The sequence below is a fragment of the Mobula birostris genome, chromosome 1, assembly GCF_030028105.1.
Source record: "Mobula birostris isolate sMobBir1 chromosome 1, sMobBir1.hap1, whole genome shotgun sequence".
NCBI lineage: Eukaryota > Metazoa > Chordata > Chondrichthyes > Myliobatiformes > Myliobatidae > Mobula > Mobula birostris.
This window is the reverse complement of record NC_092370.1, coordinates 237,780,626-237,805,920: the sequence shown is the minus strand read 5'-3', so window position 1 is coordinate 237,805,920 and position 25,295 is coordinate 237,780,626. Positions and strand designations below refer to the sequence as shown.

The 25,295-nt window shown below is 39.8% G+C and overlaps 1 protein-coding gene across 9 annotated transcripts in view; it reads left to right on the top strand.

Moving 5' to 3' along the window:
• The window catches only part of rps6kl1 (ribosomal protein S6 kinase-like 1), an 89,253-nt gene that overhangs the window by 45,081 nt on the left and 18,877 nt on the right, over positions 1-25,295 (top strand). For 4 of the 9 annotated variants that reach the window (XM_072274106.1, XM_072274096.1, XM_072274039.1 and 1 more), the window contains 2 exons: positions 8,618-8,700; positions 12,213-12,308. In XM_072274106.1, coding sequence (XP_072130207.1) covers positions 8,618-8,700; positions 12,213-12,308 — 179 coding nt within the window. Of the gene's footprint in view, positions 1-8,617; positions 8,701-12,212; positions 12,309-18,217; positions 18,751-25,295 lie in introns of those variants that run through there. The other 5 variants (XR_011888049.1, XM_072274087.1, XM_072274074.1 and 2 more) reach the window with 2 other exon arrangements.

Genomic DNA, 25,295 nt, shown 5'->3' with positions numbered 1-25,295 from the left:
TTTCTCAAGAACATTAAATAAATAAGGCCATTCAACTCTGTCAAAGGCTTTCTCAGCATCTAATGAGATAATACATTCCGGGGTAGTAAGTGAGGGGGTATAAACAATATTCATTAACCTCCTAATATTAAAAGATGAATAGCGATTTTTAATGAATCCGGTTTGATCCATGGAAATAATTTGAGGTAACACCTTCTCCAGTCTAGTAGCTAGAATTTTTGAAAAAATTTTTGAATCTACATTCAGAAGAGATATCGGTCTGTAGGATGCACAATCCGTAGGATCTTTATTCTTTTTAAGAATTAAGGAAATAGAGGCTTCATAAAATGATTGTGGTAATTTACCTAAACTAATTGCTTCCTTAAATATTCTAGACAACTTAGAAGAAAGAATGGAGGAAAAAAATTTTAAAAATTCCACTGTAAACCCATCGGGACCGGGTGCTTTACCGGAATTTAATGATGAGATTGCAGTTATTATTTCTTCCTCTGAAATGGAAGTTTCTAATGATAGGCAATCTTCAGGAGATAGTTTCAGAAAACTCAATTTACTTAAAAAATCATGCATGAAATTAGAATCATGAGGAAAATCAGAATGATATAAAGAGGTATAAAATTCTTGAAAGGTTTGGTTTATCCCAACATGATCAACTGTGAAAGTATCATCCTGTTTGCGGATCTTAGTAATTTGACGTTTAACCGAATCAAATTTCAATTGGTTAGCCAGTAATTTACCCGATTTATCACTATGAATATAAAAATCACTTCTAGTTCTCATTAATTGATTTTCGATCAAGGATGTTAATAATAAGCTATGTTCCAATTGGAGTTCAACTCTGTGTTTGTACAGCTCCTTGCTAGGAGAAATAGCATATTTTTTATCAACTTCTTTAATTTTATCAACCAGTAGAAGTATTTCATTGTTAATACGTCTTTTCAAACCGGCCAAATAGGAAATAATCTGACCACGGATATAAGCTTTAAAGGCGTCCCAAACAGTTCAGTTGGAAACTTCATCCGTAGTATTAGTTGAAAAGAAGAAATCAATCTGCTCCTTTATAAATTTGACAAAGTCCTGATCTTGAAGCAAAATAGGGTTAAATCGCCATTGTCTGGTAGTACAAAAGGTATCCATTAACTTGATGGAAAGTTTCAATGGAGCATGATCTGAAATAGCAATAATGTCATAATTACAATCAACTACATATGGAATCAAACAAGAGTCAATCAGGAAATAATCAATTCGGGAAAAAGAACGGTGAACATGTGAAAAAAAAAGAGAATTCCTTATCATTTGGATGTAGAAATCTCCAAATTTCTGAAATCCCAGCATCCAACATAAAAGAGTTGATAATAGTAGCCGACTTATTCGGTAAAGCCGGACTACTTGTGGATCTATCCAACATGGGATTCAAACATAAATTAAAATCACTGCCCATTATCAACATATACTCGTTTAAATTAGGAAGGGAAGTTTAAAGAAATGTTTAAAGAATTCAGGATAATCCACATTCGGAGCGTAAACATTAACCATAGCGACCTTTTTATTAAAAAGTACCCCCGTAATTAACAGAAATCTGCCATTACGATCTGAAATGATGTCTTGATGAATGAATGTAATTGAGGGATCAATAAAAATTGAAACGCCTTTAATTTTGGCTTGAGCATTTGAGTGGTATTGTTAGTCTTTCCAAAACTTAAAGAAGCGTTGACTATCCTCTTTCCTTACATGAGTCTCTTGAGCAAAGATAATATGAGCATTCAGTCTTTGGAATATTTTGAAAATCTTTTTCCGTTTTATTGGATGGTTTAAACCATTTGTATTCCAAGAGACAAAATTAATAGAATGAGCCATAACTAAAAATTAACCCTTTGGTGAGTAAGGGGTTAACCATAATGTGAGCTCATGAAATCGGAAGAGGAATACATGATTAGAGAGGAACCGGAAATCTCGACACTGGGGACATCTTTGTAGTTCTGAATCAGCCCAATAGAAAAAATTAAAAAAGAAAAAGACCACCCCCTCCCCCAACCCCAAATAGAAACCCGAACTGAGCCAGAGAAGGCTGAAAAAAGCGCTAACTAATACTAACTTTAACCCCATTTCTGCAGGGGGCAACTCCAAAAATATATGTTAGATAAGTGACCTCCCAAAGACTAATATGTGAAAAATAAACAGTATTGTAAATTAGTCTCCATAGTAAAAATTACTAAAATATATAAAATAAAAGAAACCAGTATCAGTGCATATAATTAGTTAATTATAAGCGAGTAAATAAAAAAAACGCTTCCAAAATAAGAAAAATGGATTATGGGAAGAAGCATAAGAACATGGCGTCCCGAGAAAAAAATAAAAATTATAGAAAAGAAAGACAAGTCGCCATTTTAATTATGCGAAAATCAAAAATAGGAAGCATATAACTACAAATGACCGTCGGATCGGATCATTAGTAATAACAAAAAAGGATAAATTAAAACAAAAGGTTAACTAAGGGAAAGTGATGTTATTCACAGAAGATAAATATTCTATATAAGTTATAGAATAATCACTATAGTAAAAAACAAAGAACAAAAATCTTAAACTTATAAAAAAACCTTCATCGCACAGTAGTAGAAGGTTTATTTTGAAGAAAAACACCAGAGAGAAAAAAAAATTGATGCTGGAAGCACCCAACACAGATTAAGAGAGGGTATCTGTAACAGATGGGAAATTATCATCCAAAAAGCTCCGAGCAGTAGTTGTAGAATGGAAAACACGACGATTTCCATCGGGAAGAGAGATTCTGAGTCGTGCAGGATACAGTAGTGATGGTTTGAGATTTTTTTGATAGCATTCCGACATTAAAGGTTTAAAAGTCAGTCGTTCCTTCATCACTTCAGGACTGTAGTCTTTAACTATTCTGAAGGAATGCTGGTGATACTTGATCATCCCTTGTCGACGAGCAATCTGGAGAAGTTGTTCTTTAACATTAACATAATGGAAATGAAGAATAACTGGTCTGGGTTTGGAAACAGCCGCTGCCGACTTTACCCACGGTATACGATGGGCGCGATCGAGTAATGGAGGATCGTTGGGAAAAACTGAACCGAACGAATCCTTTAAAAGTTTAGCAAAGAATATTACAGGATCTCCAACCTCAACATCCTCGGGTAGGCCAATTAAACGTAAATTTTGTCTTCTCGATCGATTCTCAAGATCAATAACTTTGGATTTAAGTTGTTGGAGCTGTTTAGTAGTCGAAGCTAGATTCTTCTCTAAGATCTCAACTTTTGTATCCGTCTTCTGAGATTTAGTATCCAGCTCAGAAATTTTTGCATCATGTTTTTGAACATCAGCATTCAGGAATTTCAAAGATTCCGTGATTGATTTTAAATCTTCATTAAGGCTTTGACGATGTTGTTCAAATTGAGCAGTTAAACTTTCAGATAATTTTATCCAATGCTGCTCAAACATTTCCTCCAAACACTTCACCATAACTTCATAAGTTAATTCCATTGGTTTAGAGTCACCTTTCTTCTTTCCTCTGTTCCCATCAGCGTCTTTCCCATCTTTGGTTTTAGATCTCGTACTCATTTCTTTAAGCTCAAAAGTTGCGATTGACAAAAGGAAGTCAATTAATCGATAATTCAGAGAGATAAAGTAAGTCTTCTGGTGTACTTAAAGTTGATTAGATCAAGGAGATCATAGGTTAAAAAGGATAACGGGAATGGAGCGAAGCCAGAGAGACGACCTCACTCCATGAGCGCTCCCTGCAGAATGAATAAATATCAGAAAGAATTTATAAAAATTGCATTGGCGGTAGCTAAGAAGACTATAGCAGTTACTTGGAAATCTGATTCGTTTTTAAGTATGGATCGTTGGAATAATGAAATGGCTAGTTCTATTCCACTCGAAAAAATTACTTATAATTTAAGAGACAACTATGTAACATTTTTGAATATTTGGCGCCCTTATTTACAAAAGATAGGATGGCATATTTAAGTGCTGCGATAAAGACTTTGGTCACTTGGGGAAAGTAACGAATAATTATACCAAATTTATTTTGAATCCCATGGAGCATGTGGAAACCTTCCAATACCCAGGCGGTTCTTTTCTTCCTTTCTTTCTTTTTAGGTAGGACTATATATGGGGGGGGGGGGGGAAGAGGGTGGAGGGTAGATTCTATTTTTTTCATGTATTCCTTTTGAAAATTCAATAAAAATTATATTACAAAAAAAATCTTTAAGATTTAATTCAGATGCCAGAAGGTTTCTCTAAAGCTTTTCAAGTAGTGCCATGACATCTCTTAAATCCATTTGAAAGTACTGATTATCAGCTTGCTACCTTCATTTTCAGACTCTAGGTAGGCCCCTCTTCCCTGTAAGGAGAGTGTGGTAACGTTAGAAATAGATATGCAGCTAAAAGCATCCGATAATTATTGCATTTTGGATCAAAGAGTTGGCTCCAAAATAAACAAGTTCTCCAAGTGGACAAGTGAAAATAAGATCTGAAGCCCCTTTTTATTGGGCATTTCTAGAAACATGGTTCAATAGCCCCTCGCTAACAGCCATTGGACTCAACAGTGAGAAAACCACCTTTCTCAGGCTCTGTACATCTTGGGTCAGTATGACTTGGGTCCCACCAAAACCAGGAGGTTGGTATGTTTCACCCACCCAAACCCCAGTCTGTGTGAATACTGTGTAAACATTGCCACTATGCAATTGGCCATCGGCAAGAAATAACAGATCATACACTGCATACAATTATAAAGTAGGTATATTCAGAAGTGTCAGCTTTATCAAACAGCTGTTGGAGAAATTAACTGGAATGAGATGATGGCAAAATCTATAACATACCATGGTTGGGAGGGTGCAATCCCATACATTCCCTCATTTGACACACTTTGCATTTTACTCCACAAATCACAAAGACGCCAATATTTCAGAGGTGAAAGCCCAGCTCAAGACTTAGCACGCCAAGGGACATGGTGGAACGACTGGCGCCTTCTCACTATAGGACAGTACAATTTCTTAGGACCTCTATCTCCATCCCAAGAACTTTTTCCCAAATGCCACTCCGACTTCTGCGCGCAGATACACAATGATGCATATGACAAACTTTTAAAGATGGGACTCACCCCATATACTTCATGGTCTCAGGCTGACGCAGACTTCATAGCATGCCTCACTCCTGACTCAGATTGGGGAGCTGCTGCTGGCAGAGCAGTTTTTAGATTTAAAGACATGCTTACTACTCTTTTAAACAGAAAGATTCTGGAACCTACACCCTCATGCAGAATGCCACCACAACAACTATGCTCTGCACTGGACGGCTTCTGCTACACTCCTGTTCATGGAACAGGTACTGCTACAATTCCAGCTTCACAAAGAAAGATAAGGAATAACCCAGAATTATTAACTGACAAAACTAAACGTTCATACAAAATTGACCCAAAATGGACACTTGAACAGTATATCAAATGGGGCTTGACTAATACTCCCCTAACACGCCTCCAACTTTATAAAGCTTATACTAAACTCAAATCCCACACTGAGGGTGATTCTCCTATTAAGCAAGAAACAGCTGAAACATTGCAGACAACTCTCACTGATCCAACTCAACAGCTTAATCCTGTACGCATTTACCCATCTCACAAATCACACCTCTCTCATATGTTTCACATCCACAGACAACGACTTCTAAAGCATCGCAAAACCATGTCTGCTTCTTCGGATGATACAAAGGACTTCCAAGACTGCCCACTGGGGGACCCACCAGTTTTAAGAGGCAAAGTTCCACGCCACTCTGGCTGGAGAGTTTCTGGCAACAGAATTTACTGCTTCCAGACACGCAAGATGACATTTACAAGCAGAGAAATTTTCAGACAACAGTACCTCCACTCAAAGACAGGATACCCTTTCACTCTAACAGACTGGCTCCATGTTGATATAAACATTTGGCAAGAATTCATGGTCCCTGCTGCTATGCAATTCCTCTTGCTTAATGCAAAGAAATTCAGGGCAAATAACATTTCAATTACATTAGGAGAATTTCAAACAAGGGAGCCAGACACTGACAAAGGCTGCTGGTACCCATCTCCAAACAGAGTTTCAGTTCTCATTGACAATGGCAGATTACCTTACTGCTCAGGCCTCAACCCTCCAGCTTTCCCTAAAGACCCTCTCACAACTTACACTCCACTCCCCTTCGCATACTGGAATGAACCTCTCACACAAGACCCAATAATGTCAAACAACTTAGTCCTAGATGAGGGAGAAGTTATTACAATTGACATTCCAATTAATGGCACCTGGCAGTCTAACACTGAATCAAGATTTAACAACGTAAGATTTGGCTGCAACCCATTCACTAACTCAGAATTAACAATTAAAAGACCCTGGGAATTAAAGAAAATTGCTCAGGCAGACTCTCCGCAACAGATGAGAAACTTTGACCCAAAGCAGACACCGACACCTGACATACAAGGCAGAGACTCAGTGACAGCAGCTAAAAAACAGAAATTAGACAACAATGCAGGGAAGATACATATTACGCCACACTGGGAATCTACTGACTCAATTGTTTTACGCCACCCTGACCATGTCACTTTTCCATTTGGCCTTAAACAACAAGTGACTCTACAATCACATCATCCACAAATTCTGATTAAATCAGATCCAGGCATTGCTCCAGATATGAGTATTACTAAATCAGTAGAAGGCTTCATCCATATTTGTCTTACAATTGAATGTGGCTACTCAAGACCGCTTGGCCAATGGAATACAGAATGCATTAAAGACAATGAATTGACACAGCCAATTGACACAACCAAAGTAAGAGCTCTTTTCCCAATGACAGAAGCCTCAGCGAGAGCAGACACTATGAAAGACATAACAGAAACTAACAAAAAAACAAGTCTCATTGACATTCCTGCTATTGACACAACTCAACAAAGCCAAGGTGAGGCTTTAAGATCTCCACCACCAGCTACCCAATAATTATATGACTTAATAGGCCCATTACAGTTAACCTAGTCCAAATGTGCATACAATCTTGAAGTTGTCTTTAACTCACACACTGGACCCTCAGTTTGTGTGAAAGCACACACTGCCTTAAGAATATCACTCGAAATCCATCTCAAATAAATGGGCTCCCCCACTAGAGTATTGGTCCTTGCTCCTTGAAGCCATTCATCTACACAAAGCACCTGTGTAACAGGGACATTATCCTCAGCCATCTTCCCTCCTGTCTTCTCTCATCTTCCGCCAAAATGACCTCAACCCACACCAGTGTCCGTCACAAAAACCTCTCCACTGGGTGTTCTCTAGAACCTCTCCCAATCCCACCATCCCAATTGAATGACACTACATTCCTAAGTATGAACATCACAACCCTGTATCTTTAACTCAGACTGCTCTTACAGAACTTCTAAAGTGAAATACCTATAGCATAGCAGTAAAAACCAGGGCATTACAGATCTTTTTTATTTCAGCAGCATATATCAAGGATAGAAATTCCAGCAGAGCATTTGTATTCACTGAGCCAGCCTGGATTATGGGCAACAAGCTGCTTGAACCAATGAATTTTCTGATTTGCTGAAGTCATAGACAGGAAGTCAGTTGGGAGTTTAAACGAATGAGGTTGGTTAATTGGCAGAAAGTGAAGAATACTCAAAGGATTAATGTCCGGATTTGGAAATGGTAAAGAATATGGGAATTCAATGAGGTTCTCCGAAGTACAGAGCTAAATCGACTATTAAGTATTAAGAGCACAGCAAACAGAAGTGAATTTGCTGTACAATAATGTCAGTGGAGACAAAGGTGAATCAATCAAACTGAAGCATGGTGGGGGAAATGGTTGAAGTCTTGGGAAACTAAACATTTGGAGTGCCCAGCAAAAGGCAAACTCCACCACTCTCACAGGTTCAATTTGAGATAAGCAATAATTACTGCCTTTCCTTAAATCTGTAAAATAAAAGTCAACATTTTAAAAAACAAGAAGTCAACAAAGATCAGACTGTTGAATTTGATCAGCAAATTGCAATGAAGCAAATTGAAGGATGTTTTGTTTGCTAGTCTCTAAGGAGACTGCATCTTGAATACTTTGTTCCGTTTTGGACTCTTAAGAAATGGGGCTGTTTGATACGGGAGGTAGTATAGAGGTCAGTTGTGAGGCTGTTCCTTCATCATTCAGTTACTGAGTGAATGGTACAATTGGTAGAAGAATAAAACATACTTGATCTCAGAGCAAGACAAGGCAATACAGACATGAAAAGTACTATATCTATTTTGCTAATCCTGCCAAGTACAAACGTATTTCCAGCATCTTTTGTTTTTGTTCAACACAGATTCAAACTAGTTGGTTAATTTTGGACGTCTTAAATCTCAGTGATCCAAAATTATAACAGACCTCAAAACAGAGAGTTGAAGATAAAATGTCAGACTCTTAAGGACGTAGCAGTGGAAAAGTGCAAGACTTGATAGTCAACATCCTAATTAGATAGCGGACTATATTCTTCCCAGCCAAGTATTCTGTCCAGTGAAGATAAGCTGAAAGAAGAATTCTCCAAAAACTAAAATTGTAATATAGCTTTCTTTTGCTCTATGATTCTAATTTCTAAACAATTTGATTTTGACAGAAGTCGGTGGGGTTGGAGAAGTAACAGAAGCCTGTGACTGGTGGAGCCTTGGCGCATTGTTATTCGAACTTCTAACTGGGATGGTAAGGTTTTCATTGATGTTTTAACTTTTGTAAACATTTGCTTTATTAATTTGAAAGAAAATTACTTTAATGTCAGCAAACATCTCTCTTCAAGCATCTCAAAGAACTTCACTCTTGAAATGCCATTTTCTGGAGGAAATGGAGCAGTTGATTTATGCACAGTGTAATCTGCTTTTGTGATGTTCGTTGAGCAGCAGATATTAACAGAGGCACATAGTCTTCAGTGCCATGGAATCTGAAAGAGCAGACAATATCTTTAAGAGACAGCAGCTCTGTCAGTTCAACTCTTTCTCAACCCACGGTCAGGTTAGATTTTTGTTTACATTTCTAGAGTGGGCCTTAAATCCATAATCTTCTGACTCCAAGGTGTGTCAGAGAAAGATTCAGCATAGAAATCAGCTCTTCAGCCCACCAAGTCAGGAAAGAACATCAACCACCAATTTACATTTGATATTAATTCCTTTTCTTTTGTAATCCCAATCCCTATTAAACCACTCACCTGCACCCAATGGGCAATTTATCATTGCAAATTACCCTGCAAACCTGTAGATCATTCAGATGTGGGAGGAAACTGGAGCACCCAGGGGAAGCACATGTGGTCAGTGTGCAAATTCCACACTGAGAGCACGAGGACAGGACTGAAACCTGGTGTCTGCTTTTGTGAGGTTGTGAAGCGATGAGCTATACCACGCCGCTGCCTAAAGGACGCCAACAACTGGACTACATCCATTTACGTGGATAGATGTATTGATGAGGATAAATTATTACATGAGGTTGAGGCATTTGGTACAATTTCTGTTTAGCTGGTGAGGTATTTAATTCTGAAGTGGAACAAAGATTAAACCAAATGCCTCATGAATTTTAACTCTATCTCTCATTTATAATTTTCTGTTTTCTCTGGTGTCTTGGGGCCTACAGCATCTCCATCTGAGGACAACTTTTACCTAAAATGTTAATTCATTCTTTAAATGCTGGGGGGGGGGGGGGTGGTATTTTCAATATTTTTCTATTTCCATTTCAGATTTAAAATAGTTTTTCTTCAGTATATTTGTGGATATTACAGGGTATTTGATCACAAACATTCAGGTATTTCTTTCACTCCTTCACTTGGGGATGTATGCAGATGTTTGAATTTTGGTTAGTCACCAAACAGTTACACCGTGTGTGTGCGTGTATATAAAAATCATAATCCATACATACACACAGTACTTTTGATATACGTAATGACCATAGGGGTGGTGAGTACCATTTCTGAACACCCACCCCCCGCTTGATAGATGCTTCTGTTGTCATTCCTCTGCTACTTCCACCCTAGTGCCAAACCCTCCAGCCTACTGTTGTAACAGATTATTCCAGTATTTTCATTCCTTCTGTATCGAGTTCATTCAATTTGTCCATTCTATCCAAAGAGCATCCTGACATCAGTCCTTAATTTGTTATTTACTAATTAAATTCAATTTTCCTGTTCGATCACAATATCTACTATTCCTGATATTTTATTTACTTTTGAAAATGTATTTTATTTAGAGATCTTCCAGCACAACGAGCTGCACTGCCCAGCAACCCACTTATTTAACAATAGCCTAATCAGAGCAATTTACAATTATCAATTAACCTACTAAGCAGTACGTCTTGGACTATGGAAGGAAACTGGAACACCCAGAGGAAACACACATGATTACAAGTGAAGAACGTTACAAGCTCCTTATCGATGCTGCTGGAATTGAACCCCCATTCCAGAAACACCTTGAGCTGTAATAGTGTCACACTAACCATTTCCTTAAATCTTTTATGTCGAAGATATCCAAGATCTGTTTACTGATACTCCTTGGTCTCTTCCATCTTCTGCATATTCAAATGCCACTAATAGAGAGTGTGAACCTATTCATCCCTAATGCGCTGGGCTTTGTATCTTGCAAGTACAAGGGGTGATTGATAAGTTCGTGGCCTAAGGTAGAAGGAGTCATTTATTTTTCAACTTAGTCCCCTCCTACATTTACACACTTAGTCCAGCAGTCATGGAGCATACGGATCTTGGACCTCCAGAAAGTGTCCACAGCAGGGGTGATTGATAAGTTCGTGGCCTAAGGAAGAAGGAGATGAGTTATACAACTCTCGTTACATGCACATGCAGGTCAACTCTTTGATCATGCAGAAAGTTTGAAGTTAATAACTCATCAGGGGTGATTGATAAGTTCGTGGCCTAAGGCAGAAGGAGATGAGTTATTAACTTCAAACTTTCTGCATAATCACCGAAAGAGTTGAACTGCATGTGCATGTAACGAGAGCTGTATAACTCATTTCCTTCTACCTTAGGCCACGAACTTATCAATCACCCCTGCTGTGGACTCTTTCTGGAGGTCCAAGATCCGTATGCTCCACAACTGCTGGACTAAGTGTATAAATGTAAGAGGGGACTATGTTGAAAAGTAAGTGTGCTAGGTTTTCTAAAATTGACTCTTTCTACCTTTGGCCATGAACTTATCAAACACCCCTCGTAGTATTTAATCAGCATTTTTTGATCTAATTATGTGCACTTGACCAATAGCCAAAGTTTATGATCATTTGATCACAGTTAGAAATGGTTGTAAGGTTGTAGGCCGTGGCCCTGAAGATCCAAGATCTTTGCGATCTTCAGGCACAGAGCTCGTAAAATGCAACAAAACGGACTTTTTAAACATGGTAAGCCAGCGGGTTGTTGTTATGTCTCCTGCTCACTGTGAAAATGGGGGACATCTCCCTTTCCCTTATTAGAGAGAGAGAGAGAGAGAGAAAACCTGTGGTTTGTTGAATTCCAGATGAAATGCGATAGTCTTTGGGGTAATTGCAAATCTGTGTCCTTGCTATCGCCTAGCTCACGCTTATGCTTGGTAGCGGGTGCACTTTTTCTTGCTGGGGGAGGAGGGGGATAGTTGTTTGCTACTGCTTACGCGTGGGGTTGTGGTGAGCTGGGGGGGGGAAGGACTTTGGGGTTCTCATGTTTAACTGTTGTTCATTCTTTGGGGCACTTCTGTTTTCCTGGATGTTTGTGAAGAAAACGCATTTCAGGATGTAGATTGTAAACATTTCTCTGACATTAAATTGGATCTTTGAATCTTGAAACCTTTGAAGGTTGATGATGAGCCTTGAGATACCCAACAAAGTAACCATTAAACAGCCACATCTTCCCACAATCCTGGAAAGGATTCACTAATCAAATACCCATTTGTTTTCTACCCTGAACACAATTCCTATCCATTCACTGACATGGAATTTTGCTAAAGGTCTTTAGAAGTCTTCATGCGAGTAGGTCCTAACCATCTAATTGAATAAGAAAGCAATGTTCATTGCTCATGAAGGTGGCAGAATTTGTCATCGAAGCATCAGTTATAATCGATACCTATTTGGAAGCCTGAGAAGAGTTTGTTCATCAAAAAATTAGTCTGGAATGAGTTAATAAAATAAGTTATCATGCACTTGACTTGTGTGTTCTCCACTGTTAAATATTTGTGTTCTATCTTTCCATATCCCAGACCCTGTCCCAGTGCTATCCATCCAGAATCCATTCTCATACCCAGCTTCGACTCCCAGAGCATCTCAGTCCTGCAGCTGTGTCACTTCTGCAACAGGTGAGAATACAGAGTAACAGTTCATGCCACGTGCTTCCAGACTTCATCTCTGGAAAATCCAATATGTACACCAGGCAAGGTGATCAAGGGTAACCACGTTTCAGTGTCACTCATTGTAGCTTAACCTAGAATGACAGTGTAGTTTATGAAAAACGAGATATCCACTTATGTCTGTCCTCCACGACTACTGAAGTATTAAGTGACGTCAAGCAGATGTAGCAAACAATTTGTCCATATCATGGTTCGCACAAGCAACAACTTTGATTTGTTTTGGCACCAAGTCAGGGAAGAAAACTATGTCCTTACATAGTATGAGATGATATTTTGCATACTCCCTAAAAGGACTCTGAGCATTTGTTGACCTAAAGGCAGCTGGTGGCAATGTAGCACACGTCAATATTGCAGTGAAAATAGGGAGTAAGGTAGAAAGCTGAAAAGCAGGGCCTCGGGTGGTAATTTCTAGATTTCTGCCTGTGCCAGGCACCAGTGAGGATAAGTGTAGCAGATTTGGGTGATGAATGTGTGGCTGAGGAATTGGCAGATTTCTGGATCACTGAGATCTGAAGAAGGTATGACTTGTACAAAAAGGGCCGGTTATATTTGAACTCAAGGGTGACCAAAATCCTTGCGGGCATATTTGCTATAGCTGTTGGGGAGAGTTTAAAATAACTTGACAGGGCGAAGGGAGCCAGAGCGATGAGGCTGACCATATGGCAGTTAGTATACAAGTCAATGCACTGTGAAGTGAGACTGAGCAAGGATAGGCAGATGATAGAGCTAAATTTCAGTCAGCAAGATAATAGGGAATTACAGAGGCATGAGAGAGGAGCTAGCCAAAGTTGATTGGAAGGGGACACTAGTAGGGGTGACAGCAGAATAGCAATGGCTGGAGTTTGAGGGCAGTTTGGAAGGTGCGAGATAGATAGATCCCAAAGATGAGGCAATGTATTGGGAGGATGATGTAACCATCGCTGACCAAGGGAAGGCAAAGACAGCATAAAAGCCAATGAGTATAACATAGCAAAAACCAGCAGGAAATTAGAGGATGGGGAAGCTTTTAAAAACCAAAAGAATGTAACTAAAACACCTTATGGACAGAACAGATGACATATGAAGGTAAGCTACCCAAAATTATAAAATAAAGACCCTTGAAATTGACACTGGAGGCAGTAATGGACATAGAAATGGTGGATGTATTTAATAAGAATCTTGCATCAGTCTTCATTGTGGAAGGCACACACCAGCAGTATGCCAGAAATTCAAGAGAGTGTCAGGAGGCAGAAGTGAGTGTAGTTGCTATTACTAAGGCGAAGGTGCTTGGGAAGCTGAAAGGTCTGAAGGTAGATAAGTCACCCGGACAAGATGGATTATACCTCAGGGTTCTGAAAGAGGTAACTGAGGAGATTGTGGAGGCATTGTTAGTGATCTTTCAAGAATCACTACTAGATTCTGGCTTGGTTCCGGAGGACTGGAAAATTACAAATGTCACTCCACTCTTTAAGAAGGGAGATGGGGGCAAAAAAAAGGAATTCTTAGGCCTGTTAGTCTGACTTCAGTGTTTGGGAGGATGTTGGAGTACATTATTCAGGAAAAAGATTCAAGGTACTTGGAGGTACGTAATAAATTAGCCCATAGTCAGCATAGTTTTCTTAAGGGGAAATCTTGACTGAACAAATCTGTTGGAATTCTGTAAGTCATCCCCATAATTGCCAAGGTCTTTTTCCCTGGTGAATACTGAAGAAAAGTATTCATTAAGTACCTCTGCTACCTCCTCCGACTCTATGCACACATTTTCACTATCGCATCCAACTAGTCCTATTCTCACATGGCTCATCCTCTTGCTCTTCACATACTTGTAGAATGCCTTGGGGTTTTCCTTAATCCTGCTCACTAAGGCCTTCTCATGGCCCCTTCTGGCTCTCCTAGTTCTATTCTTAAGCTCCTTCCTAGCAACCTTGTAATTTTCTAGAGCTTTAATCATGCCTAGTTTCTTGAACCTTTCGTAAGCTTTTCTTCTTAACTAGAATTTTTACATACTTTGTACACCATGGTTCTTTAACTCTACCATCCTTTCCCTGCCTCAATGGAACATACCTATGCAGAACTCCATGCAAATGTTCCCTGAACATTTGCTACATTTCTGCTATGCCTTTCCCTGAGAACATCTGCTCCCAAGTTCCTGCCGAATAGCATCATATTTCCCCCTACCCCAATTAAATGTTTTCCCAAATTGTCTGCTCCTATCCCTCTCCAGCACTATGGTGAAGGAGATAAGAGTTGTGGTCACTACCTCCAAAATGCTCTCCCACCGAGAGATCTGACACCTGACCAGGTTCATTTCGCAATACCAGATCAAGTACAGCCTCTCCTCTAGTTGGCTTATCTACACATTATGTCAGGAAACCTTCCTGAACATACCTAACAAGCTCCACCCCATCTAAACCCCTTGCACTAAGGAGATGCCAACGTTAGGAAAGTTAAAATCTCCTATCACAACAACCCTATTATTATTGCACCGTTCCAGAATCTGCCTCCCTATCTGCTCCTCAATATCCCTGTTACTATTGGGGGATCTATATTAAAAAAAAACACCGGTGGAGTTATTGCTCCTTTACTGTTTCTGACTTCCACCCACACTGACTCAGTAGACAGTCCCTCCATGACTTCCTCCTTTTCTGCAGCCGTGATACTATCCCTAATTAGCAATTCCACGCCCCCACCTCTTTTGCTTACCTCTCTGTTCTTTTTGAAACATCTAAAGCCTGGCACACTCAGCAGTCATTCCTGCTCCTGAGACACCCAAGTCTCTGTAATGGCCACAATGTCACAGTTCCATGTATTAATCCATATTCTAAGTTCATCTGCCTTGTTTATGATACTCCTTGCATTAAAATAGACACATTTCAAATCATCAGGCTGAGTACATCTTTGCTGTAACATCTGCCTTTCCTACCTCGCAAATTCCCTACAAGCTGTCTCTACTTGTGCTCCAACCTTCCCATCCTCTGCCTCTTCACCTTGGTTCCCATCCCCCTGCAAATCCTGTTTAAACCCTCCCCAATAGCATTAGCAAACCTCCCCACCAGGATATTGGTTCCCCTCAGACCCAAGTGCAACCTGTCCTTTTTGTGCAGCTCATACCTGCCCCAGAAGAGGTCCCAATGATCCAAAAATCTGAATCTCTACCCCGTTCCAATCCTTCAGCCACACATTTATCCTCCACCTTATTCTATTCCTATACTCACTGTCGCATGGCATAGGCAGCAATCCCAGGATTATTAGCTTTGAGTTCCTGCTTCTCAGCTTCCTTCCTGACTCCCTGTATTCTGCTTTCAGGACCTCCACCTGTTTTCTACCTATGCTGTTGGTACCAATATGTACCATGACTTCCATTTCAGGATATTGTGGACACACTCAGAGCAACAGGAACCTTGGCACTGGAGAGACAAACTACCATTCTTCTTTTTTGTGTCCGCGGAGTCACCTATCTGTCCCCCTAACTATAGAGTCCCCTATTACTGCTGCCCTCCTCTTCCATTCCCTACCCTTCTGAGCCACAGGGCCAGACTCAGTACCACTGTTGCTTCCTCTAGGTAGGTCGTCCCCTCCAACAGCACTAAAAATAGAGTACTTTGTTAAGGGGGACTGCCACAGGGGTGCTCGCTACTACCTGACACCCCTCCCTTCCCGCATCCGACGGTCACCCACTTATCTGCCTCCTGTGGCCCTGGGGTGACTAGCTGCCTTTAGCTCCTGTCTATCACCTCCTCACTCTCCCCAACAAGCCGAAGATCATCAAGTTGCAGCTCTGTTCCCTAACTCTGTCTCTAAGGAGCTGCAGCTCGATGCACCTGGCGCAGATGTGGCCATCATGGAGGATGGAAGTCTCCCGGACATCCCACATCTGAGACCCAGAACAAAAAACTAGCCTCGCAGTCATACCCAATTTACTAATACACCAAGCCCCACGAGATGCTCCTCTTTTAAACTTTTCTCCCCGTCCTGTGCGAAGCTCTCTCTACAAATTGATTGGTCTGCCGCTAATGCTGATACAACTCATCCACGGCTTTTGGTTTGGGGAATGTACAGTAAGTCTTTGTAGGCACACACTCGTCCACACAGGTTTTCATGAAGTTGGTAACAACTGCGGCATTCTCATCCGGGTTCGAAGATGAATCCCTGAATACAGTCCAGGCCACCGATTCAGAACAGTCCAGTAGGCGCTTCTGTGCTTCCCTTGTCCATACCTTCTTAGTCCTCACTACTGGAATTCACAACCCAGAGAACTCCTGTGGTAGTTAAAAAGGACAGCATTTAACTGCTAGATATTCCAGGTCTGGTGAGCAGAACTGGGACAGCATTGATACATTTGTGCACCAAGAAGAGTCGATCATGAGGCATATTCCTCCACCTCTGCTTTTGAGACTCCATAGATCTGTCCTGATGGTGTGTAGTAAACCGGTTGATCTGAATCACTGCATCCGGTACGGAAGGGGTTAACCAGGATTCCATGAAACAAAGGACACACACAGTCCTAATCTCCCTCTGATTCAGCACTAGCTCTGAGATCATCGACTCTATTCACCAGAGACTGCACGTTTGCCTGCAAGGTAGTCAGTATTGGGAGTTTAAAACCCCTTTTCCTTAAATGCACTTGTATCCCCAATCTACAGCCACACTTCCTCTGTGGAATTCTACGCTTCCATCCACAATCAGTGTTGTTTCTGTCAGATTTAAGCAGCGATAGTTCATTAAAACGCATTGAGACATCTTTGTTGACTGTACTGACCTTGGAAGCAGTTGTGCTTTTTAGCTGCATCAAGCTGAAATGAGAATATTTAATCATATCCATTGAGAGTACTGCTGCTACTCGAGGCGCCCCCAGAAGTCAGATGAGATGGAATTTCTTGAGCCAGATGGTAGTCAGTCTAGTTGGGACACACTACTGTGTAGGACACAGCAGTGGGTACATTTAAAGCAGAGGATCTTGATTAATAAGGCTGTCAAAGGATACGGGGAGATGGCAGGAGAATGAGGTTAACAGGGAAAATAAATCTGCTATGATGGAATGGTGGAGCAGTCTCGATGGGCCAAATGGCCTAATTCTGCTTACAACAGGAATTCTGCAGATGCTGGAAATTGAAGCAGCACACATCAAGGTTGCTGGTGAACGCAGCAGGCCAGGCAGCATCTCTAGGAAGATTAACTAACTGAAGAAATCTCTTACTAACTCCTCCTTCAGTTAGTCCTGACGAAGGGTCTCGGCCTGAAACGTCGACTGTACCTCTTCCTAGAGATGCTGCCTGGCCTAATTTTGCTTTATGTCTTATGGCCTTAATTGAATCATTAATTCACTCCCACACGTTTATTATGGCACTGCGCTGTGATGAAAACTAGCTGATAATGAATAGGACTAAAAACTAAACAAATGTACCAAATTCAAATTATAACTTGTACTGTCAGTCCTGGGTATGACTCTAAACTGCAACCAGTGACGAGGCTCTGATTGGGGACTTTCAGAGCTTTGGGGAAAGTGGAGTTACCCCTTAGTCATTCATTGCTTCCAGGGCCGCTCTGACCTGGAACGGAAGCACCTGCAAGAGTTCCTAACTCTCTAAAGGATGCCTTGGTGGAATTAGCAAAGTCAGTGATTCCTAAAAAAGAAAAAAGCACAAAGAATAAATGGATGACAGATGAAATGAAAAATCTAATGGAAGAAAGGAGATGGAACAAAGCAAATCCAATAGAATATAAGTCCTTAGATAAATAAGTTAAAAGCTTATGTCAAAAAGCCAAAGAATGGTTAAACCAGGAATATGAGCAAATAGAAAGAATCCCTATTACTGATCCAAAAAGGTTACATCAATAAATCAAGAATATCACTGGTAAAAAGCTCCTCTGTTCTTCAGGTGGATGTTTGAAAGCAAAGCACGGTACCATTATCATGGAAAAAGATGAGATTATGAACAGATGGACTGAGTATATTCAGGAATTGTTTGAAGACGATCGAGGTGAAAAACCAGAAATTAAGAAAACATTGAAGGTCCAAGTATTTTAAAATCTGAAGTTTGTAATGCAATAAATAAGATGAAGAAAGGAAAGGCAGCAGGTCCTGATGAATTAGTAATGGAACAAATTATTGCCCTTGAAGATTATGCAATTGAAAAACTTACTGATTTAATCAGTGATATTTATGAGACTGGATTAATACCAGAAGAGATGAAAAAAAAATTCAGTATTTATCACTCTTCCTAAGAAAGCTGGAGCAATAGAATGTAAATTACATAGGACCACAAGTTTAATGAGTCATATCACTAAGATACTTCTAAGAACTTTGATGACAAGAGCTAAAAGTAAGATACAAGCTGAAATAGGTAAAGAACAATATGGTTTTGTGAAAGACAAAGGTACAAGAAACGCAATATTGATGTTAAGGATACTATCAGAACAAGCTATTTAATTGCAAAAAGATTTGTTTGTTTTATCGACAATAAAAAAGCATTTGATAAAGTGAAGCACAATATGTTATTTGAAATATTACAGAAAACTCTAGATCTAGATTCGAAAGATCTCCGCCTAATCAGAATTCTGTACTGGGAACAAACTGCTGCTGTAAGAATAGTTGGAGAAGTGAATCCGTTAGCGAAAATCAAGAGAGGCGTTAGACAAGGGTGTGTTTTCTCCCCTGATTTATTTAATGTGTACAGTGAAACAATATTACAAAAAATAAGAGACATCTTGGGAATCAAAGTTGGCGGTGAAAACATCAATAATTTCAGATATGCAGACGACACTTAACTGCAAGTACAGAGGAAGAACTGCAAAACTTAATTGATATAGCTGTTGAAGAAAGTGCAAAAATGGGTCTATCTATCAATTGCAAAAAGACAATGTATGGTGATATCCAAAAAGAAGGAGAATCCTATCTGCAGGCTGAGAATAAACGAGGAAGACATAAAACAAGTACGGAACTTTTGCTACTTAGGAAGCTGGGTGACATCAGATGGCAGGTGCGACATGGACATCAAAAGAAGAGTAGGGCTGGCAAAAGACACCTTTACAAGAATGAAGAGTATACTGATCAATACTAAACTAGGCATGACAACCCGCCTCAGTGTACTGAAATGTTATGTTTATCCAGTTATGTTATATTGCTCAGAATGTTGGACAATATCCAGTAACATGAGGAAACGAATTGTAGCAGCAGGGATGTGGTTTTTGAGGAGGATGCAAAGAATATCATGGACAAAACGAATATCTAATGAGATATTGTGGACAGAGCAAACACAAAAAGAGAAATAATGTATGAGATCATGAAAAGGCAATGTAACTTCGTTGGAAATGTGATTAGGAAAGAGGAGTTAGAATGCACGGTAATTATGGGAAAGATTGAAGGGAAGAAAGCAAGAGGAAGACAAAGACAAATGATGATGGAGACGCAAACGAGAGAAAATCTGCAGATGCTGGAATTTCAAGAAACACACATAAAAGTTGCTGGTGAACGCAGCAGGCCAGGCAGCATCTCTAGGAAGAGGTACAGTCGACATTTCAGGCCGAGACGTCGACTGTACCTCTTCCTAGGGATGCTGCCTGGCCTGCTGCATTCACCAGCAACTTTGATGTGTGTTGCTTGATGCTGGAGACAGCAGCCAGAGAACTGGAAATGAATACCAATGAATTGATCCACTTGACCTGAAACAGGAGTGTGTGGGCCATGGCAGTCAAAGCTCAGACAGGGCACGGCTCCTGATGATGAACTTGTATTGTGACTGAAATGAGATCACACTATGATTCTACAGTTTAGAAAGGGTTTTTTGACCCATAATGTCTGTGCTAGCTTTTTTTGAAAAAAATGATCCTGATATCGTCCCATGACTTTTACTCTGAAGCCTCCACACCACCACCCCCCCCACAAAAGCTGGTCTCTATGTACACAGGTCACGGAGTCGATACAATAGTGACACCCTGTAACTGAAAAGCTTCAATGAGGTTTGTTTGTAGATCTGAAGTTGGGTCTAATGGTATCTTGGGGGATGTGACGTATCACTACAAATGGTAGCTCACACCTTTAGAAACAAGGCAGAAGGTCAGTCTTATTTCTGTTTTTCAATCTTCTGTTATTTGACTCCACAAAAGCCCAAAAAAAATCCATCAACCTCACCTTAATACAGACATCCAAAGCTGACTGGAGTGTAATGTTACAAAGGTTTCCAACCATCTGCGTAAATAATTTTTTACCACAGCTCAGTCCTAAATTGCTGAATACTAAGCTCAAGGATGGAGCATCTTGCTCTAGGTTCTCACTTCAGTTTGTTCGGGACTGTTTTGTCAAATCCACTTAAGAATGTTGAGACCTTATAACTTGTTGAGGTCTCACTTGGAGCATTGTGAGCAATTCTGGGCCGCTTATCTTAGGAAGGATGTGCTGCAACTGGAGAGGGTTCAAAGGAGGTTCACGAAATGGATTCCAGGATTGAATGGCTTGTCATATGAAGGGTGTTTGATGGCTCTGGGCCTATATTCTCTAGAATTCAGAAGAATGAGGGGTCACCTCATTGAAAACTATCGAATAGTGAAAACCCTTGATAGAGTGGATGCTTCCTGTGGTAGGGGAGTCTAAGCCCAGAGGACACAGCCTCAGAATAGAGGGTGTTCTTCTAGAATGGAGATGAGGAGGATTTTCTTTAGCCAGAGAGTGGTGAATCTGTGGAGTTCTTTGCCAAGGGCAGCTGTGGAGGCCAGGACTTTTTGTACATAAGGCAGAGGTTGATAGATTATTGATTAGTCAGGGCATGAAGGGATATGGAGAGAAGGCAGGAGATTGGGGCTGAAAGGAAAATTTGATCAGCTGTGAAGAAATGGCAGAGCAGACTCAATGGCCAAATGGTCTAATTCTACTCCTATTATCTTATGGTCTTATTTGTATGGCATAGAAATATGCCTTTTGTCCGACAACATCCTTGCTTCCCTTTTACCCATCTATACTAATCCCATTTACTTGCACTTTAACCTGCTCCGTCTATGCCTTGCCTATTTAACTGTCTGTCCCAATGCCACTGAAACAGTGATTGTATCCGATTCCTCCACCACCACCTCTGGAAATCAACCAGTCAGTATAGTTTGAACTGTCATTCTTCCGAACTTCAGACAATGTGGACTCACTCAGTCTCAAAGCTATATTAAGGCTAAAGCACAGAACATATGTCACAATGGGCCAACCGAAAAGGAGGCAGCAAAGTGCCAGACATGACGAAGTCATCGTCTGTAAACACTATTTGAAATTATTTAGAAAATAAATGCATCTAACACGGAGAGTCCTGAAGGAAAACAACATCAGATTCCAGACCCTGTATCCAGCTCAGCTGAGAGTCTTTTACGACAAAGGGACAAAAACTTACGCTACGGTGGAGGAGGCAACATTGGACCTGGCGGACCGGGGACTACGTATTAAGGTTATCACCCAACCGGAGTCGCTACTGGAGAGGATTCGGCAGAAGTCGTGGCAGTTAGTGCGGCGAGGACGCTCCACTCGAACCAGAATGTCAAACTACAAGGAAAAGCTGCAAATATTCAGACGCGAATGTACAGAGAACACAGATTAATTAAGAGAAATGACTGAAAAGAGTAAATCGGACTTAAAGGTAAAATGAAAACTGGTAACTGAAAATAAACTAGACGGAATAACTTGAATGATAGCAATATGGTCGAGACATAAATAGGAGAAAATTCTCTATGATTATTCAAACTGCTGAGGGCCCTCTAACACGGTGAAGATAGAGGTTATCCCTCTGAACTGAGGCGGGTCGGTGCTCAGGCCTCACTGTGGGAAGTCGGGAAAAATTTTCAAATGTTGCACTTCAAAAATGTCTAGGGTGTGGTTATATGTTTTGGTTTACTGTTGAGAAGGGATTGCTTACTGTTTGGTTAGAAAAGGAGAGTGTTTTTTTTCTACTAGAGAAAAATGCAAACTGAATTGGTAAAAATAATTTCCTATAATGTTAATGGGGTTTTGAATCCAATTTAAAAGAAATAAGATTATGTCTAAATTGAAAAAAGAGAGGGCACAAATAGCTTTCCTCCAGGAAACACATATGAGCCAATCTGAACATGGAAAATTAAAAAGAATGGGCTTTAAGCATGTATTTTATTCATCATATAAATTGAGTCACAAAAGAGGGGTAGCTACTTTAATATCAAGTACTCTTAATTATGAACATATTTCAGAGACTAGAGACAAAGAAGGACGGTTCGTAAAAATCACAGGAAGAATAGAAGGTACAGAAATAACATTGCTGAATGTTTATGCTCCTCCAGGTTGTGAATGGTCATTTTATAGACACATTTTTGACCTAATGGTCAGTTCTCAAGGGGTAGTAATTTGTGAAGGGGATTTTAATATTAGATTAAATCCTATATTAGATTCTTCAAGAATAGTTACTCAGAATAAACCTCTAACTCGGAAAGTGAATTCATTGATGGAGGAGTTGGGAATTATAGATGTCTGGAGGGAATTACACCCTACTAGTAAAGATTATACATATTACTCTTTCCCTCATTCAGCCTATTCAAGGATAGACTATTTCTTTATCTTTAATACAGATAGACTCAGGATAAAAAACTGTAATATTGCAACAATTGATCTGTCGGATCATAGCCCAGTCTCTATGTCTCTAATCCTGGAAAGGAAAATGAGGAAAACACTATGGAGGCTAAACTCACATATACTCAATAACCCGAAAGTAATGGAGAGATTAAGGGGAGAAATCAGAGAATATCTAGACCTTAATGACACAGGAGAAACATCACAAGTGATCTTATGGGATACATTGAAAGCTGTACTGAGAGGGAAAATTATTTCCATTACCACTCACATGAAAAAAATCAATGCACAAAAATTAGCAGACCTTCAAGGAAAATTAAAACAACTTCAAGTTGTAGACAGCAACAAAAGTAATTCAAATCGAAAACAGGAAATTAGGAAATTGCAAAGTGAAATTGATGATATTTATACGTTGGAAACTCAAAGAAATTTTCTTTACCTGAGACAAAAGAATTATGAAGTAGGAGGTAAATCAGCTAGATTATTAGCATATAAATTACGAAAACAACAAGCAGACAATACAATTCATAAAATAAAGAATCCAAAGACAAAGCTTGTGGAGAGTACAATAGGGAAAATTCAAGAGAGTTTTGAAATATATTATCGAGAGCTGTACTCCCAACCCCGGGCCCCCAATGAGCCCTACATAGACAGTGTATTGAATTTTTTAGATCTACCTAAACTTACAGATTTACAAAATGAAAGTTTATTAGAACCAGTAACTGTCAAAGAACTGAACGTGGCCATCTCTAGGTTAAAGGCTGGAAAGTCCCCGGGTTCTGATGGGTTTACCTCAGAGTGGTACAAGTCCCTGAAGACACAGTTAGCCCCATTACTACTTAACACCTTTAATTGGATCTTGCAGAGAGGAGAAACTCCACCTTCCTGGAGAGAAGCGATTATTTCAGTTATTCCTAAAGAGGGTAAAGATAAACTAGAATGTGGCAATTATCGGCCAATTAGTGTTCTTAATTTAGATTACAAACTATTTACATCTATATTAGTGCGCAGATTGGAAAAGCTTTTACCTGGCCTAATCCACTTAGACCAGACTGGATTTATTCAACAAAGACAAACACAGGACAACATAAGGAGAACTCTGTACATATTAGAACAGGTTAATAAGAACGAGACAGAGACAATGGTAGTAGGATTGGACGCTGAGAAAGCTTTTGATTCGGTTAGTTGGGCATTCCTATACAGAGTGTTAGGAAGATTCGGCTTTCAAGAAAAGTTTATTAAAGTAATTCAGACTCTATATGACAGCCCTACAGCCCGAATTAAGATAAATGGGGACCTCTCTGACTCCTTCATCTTAGAGAGAGGCACTAGACAGGAATGCCCAATTTCTCCTCTCCTTTTTGCGCTATATATTGAACTGCTTGCCCAACTAATAAGACAGAGCGAAATCGTAAAAGGTATCAAGGTGGCAGGAATTGAACAGAAAGTGGCGTTATTCGCAGATGATGTTTTGGTCTATCTGAGTGAACCAGAAAAATCATTTATAGGATTGTTGGATGACTTTGGGAAAATATCAGGTTATAAAATAAATGTAAAGAAAACGCAGGTTATGTCCCTAAATTATACACCATCCAAAAAATTGCAGGATACATATGATCTTAAGTGGGAAGCTAAATCATTAAAATATTTAGGAATAACCCTGCCGAAGGATCTTTCAACACTGTCACAGGTAAATTATGGGCCATTAATCTCAGAGATAAAAGCAGATATGCATAGATGGAATCTTATCCCCTTTTTAAGTTTAAATTCAAGGATAAATACTATAAAAATGAATATTCTACCTCGGTTATTGTATCTTTTCCGTACTTTACCGGTGGAGGTGGATGATAATCAATTCAGGGAATGGGACAAATGGATTTCCCGCTTCATTTGGCAAGGAAAGAAACCTAGAATTCAATATAATACCTTACAGTTAGGGAAGGAAGGAGGAGGTATGGTTCTTCCTTGCCTGAGAAATTATTTTTATGCCTCACAGATAACCCCTCTGTTACATTGGTGTAATAGGGAATATAAGGCTAGATGGAAGGAAATAGAATTTGGATTAGTTGACAGTTTTCCTCTTCAGGCCCCAATAGCTGACAAAGGATTGATGGCCCAGTTGGAAAAATTTTAAAACGCTTGGATAAATCTTACATTAAAAGTATGGCAGAAGGTGGTTAATTCATGTGGAATTAATAACATGTTAAAACTCTTTAGATGGTGTGCATATGATACCGAATTCCTTCCCAACAGAGGAAATAAAAGATTTGAGCTATGGATAAAGAAAGGTCTTACAACCTACCGCTCATTTATAGATAAAAGAGTATTACAAAGTTTCCAAATCCTGCAGCACAAACATGGCCTAGAACATAATGACTTTTTTTGGG